The sequence below is a fragment of the Austrofundulus limnaeus genome, unplaced genomic scaffold, assembly GCF_001266775.1.
Source record: "Austrofundulus limnaeus strain Quisiro unplaced genomic scaffold, Austrofundulus_limnaeus-1.0 Scaffold1139, whole genome shotgun sequence".
NCBI classification, from domain to species: Eukaryota; Metazoa; Chordata; class Actinopteri; order Cyprinodontiformes; family Rivulidae; genus Austrofundulus; species Austrofundulus limnaeus.
The window spans coordinates 57,026-59,420 of record NW_013953541.1 but is presented as its reverse complement, the minus strand read 5'-3'; the positions used below and the strand labels follow the sequence as shown (position 1 = coordinate 59,420).

At 44.4% G+C, this 2,395-nt stretch overlaps 1 protein-coding gene across 1 annotated transcript in view; it reads left to right on the top strand.

Moving 5' to 3' along the window:
- kiaa0513 (KIAA0513 ortholog) overlaps positions 1 to 1,279 on the top strand; it is a gene marked incomplete at its 5' end in the record, with an annotated part of 9,476 nt that extends 8,197 nt beyond the window's left edge. The window contains 1 exon segment of the mRNA XM_014030911.1: positions 475 to 1,279. Within this exon segment, the coding sequence (XP_013886365.1) occupies positions 475 to 524 (50 nt within the window).
- Positions 1,280 to 2,395: the final 1,116 nt, after the last annotated feature.

Sequence of the window (2,395 nt, the reverse complement as noted above, 5' to 3'; positions counted from 1 at the left end):
CTCAACATGTGTCCTCAACATGTGTCCTCAACATGTGTCCTCAACATGTGTCCTCAACATGTGTCAACATGTCCTCAACATGTCCTCAACATGTCCTCAACATGTCCTCAACATGTGTCAACATGTCCTCAACATGTCAACATGTCCTCAACATGTCCTCAACATGTGTCAACATGTCCTCAACATGTCTCAACATGTCTCAACATGTCCTCAACATGTCCTCAACATGTGTCAACATGTCCTCAACATGTCCTCAACATGTCCTCAACTTGTGTCAACATGTCCTCAACATGTCTCAACTTGTGTCAACATGTCCTTAACATGTCTCAACATGTGTCAACATGTGTCCTCCTGTTTTCAGCTGGTTTTCGTTATTCTAAAGTGGTTTCCAGCAGGTGAATAAATGCTGTGAGGCTGTGGGTTTATCTCAGAGCTCACTCGTAGTTTTGACCCAGATGTTTGGACTTTCTGCAGAACAGTACAAGCTGCTGAGCGAGCACATCGAGAAGATGGCGGCGGAGTGAACTTCCTGTCCTGGTTCGTGTTCGTGTTGGAAACCCCTCCCTCCATCGTGTCCCACCGTGAGCGTCGAGTCGAGCAGCTGATCCGAGCCGTGAGCCTGAAGAGAGCCCTGCAGTGACTCAGCAGATCCTGCAGTGACTCAGCAGATCCTGCAGTGAATCAGCTGAAATCTGATGGAAAGAAGCAACGAAAACTGACAGACAATCTGAGGTTTTTCTGTTCATCAGATCAAAACTGACACCAGAGTTTATTTCTAGTTAATGATTTTATTTATTGGTATTATGAGACCCCCCCCCCTCCCTCCCCATAAGTGCCTTTCCTGGTTTAACCCTTTGCAGCTCGAACTGATGAGTTGTTGTTCCTCCATCCGTCCAGCAGGAGGCAGTGATTCTCTTCTGTAAATAATCCCATCTTGTTGTTGTTGTTGTTGTTGTTGTTGTTGTTGTTGTTGTTGTTGTTGTTGTTGTTGTAAACATATTTAGAAGTGATTTAAAGTCATCATGAGTGTTTGATGTTTGCAGCTACATTCAGTGTTTATCCTCCTCCTGCACGACTCTTAATGTTTATGTCACATTTTATTTAAACTCTGGGTACCTGAACGCCTCGCCCCGTTACAGCCAGTAAGAACTTAAAGGCATGGTTTGTGTGATTTGAAGTTTTCTTGTGTGAATCTATCTGCACTACGTTTCCTGCTGTCATCATGTCTGAATAATTCACTCAAACTGAAGAAAACAATAAATAATGTTTCAAACAAAAACGTCTTGTTTGGTTGAGTTTCTCTTCTTGTTGAGCTGGTTGCAGATCTCCTGACCTCCTGCCTCCATCAGAACATTTAAACTAAAGGTTTTACAGAAAAACAAGGAGAACCTGCTGCTCCAGAACCAGCCGGGTGCTAATGGGTTCAGAGTTCTGAAGGGTTCCAGTGTTTCAGGTCCGGTCCATTTCCAGCTCTGTGAATAAATAAACAGCCGTCACGCTCGCTGCGCTCTGATTGGACAGCCTGCAATGAGCTGTGAAAGGCCGGTCAGCGGTGTCACATCATCTAATTCATACCAGACCTCAGAACCCAGAACCTGCAGGGTCCAAATAGGACCCTTCAGGCGAACCCAGACCTGATTCTGACAGCAGAGTCAGCAGCAACAGTTCTGGTCAGTTCTGGTTTTACAGAAAACAAACTATAAAAACATCAAAGAAAAGAAAAATGTGACTGAAAGGTTCTGGTTCTGGTTCTGATGCTTGGTGAAACTTTCAACTCCAGTTCATGAGTCTGAATCAGGTCAGAGGTCAAAGCTTTCCTCTGAGAAGGTTCAGGAACAGGAACTGATCCAGAACCTTTGATCAGATCACAGGAACCTGTCCTCTCATCAATAACCTGTCCCTCTGGTGTCCCCTGAGGGGGACAGCTGTCCAACATCAGGGGACATTCCTGCAGTCCCTCCAGGACAAACTGTACACATGAACACAACACTGGTGCGTTTACAGACAGTCAGGAAATCCCACGTTCAACAAACATGTTGGGTTTGTATAAGAGCAGCTGTGAGGCATAAGTCTCCTCTGCTTTGTTTTGCTTTGACGTGTGTGTGTGTGTGTGTGTGTGTGTGTGTGTGTGTGTGTGTGTGTGTGTGTGTGTGTGTAAAGATCACCACCCTCAGACCAGGACCACCCTGAGTTTAACACTTAATCCAGGCAAAAGTGAAGCTGCATCATGTTTCTCTGTATGAATATAAAGTTTATATAAACACACAATCTCTCTATTTTTGTGAGGACTTTACATCGACTTCCATTCATTTTTTGGTAATTTTATACCTAACCCTGACCATTTATCCTAAAACTAACCTCACAGGTACCTACCTGACCCTAAACTAACCTCACA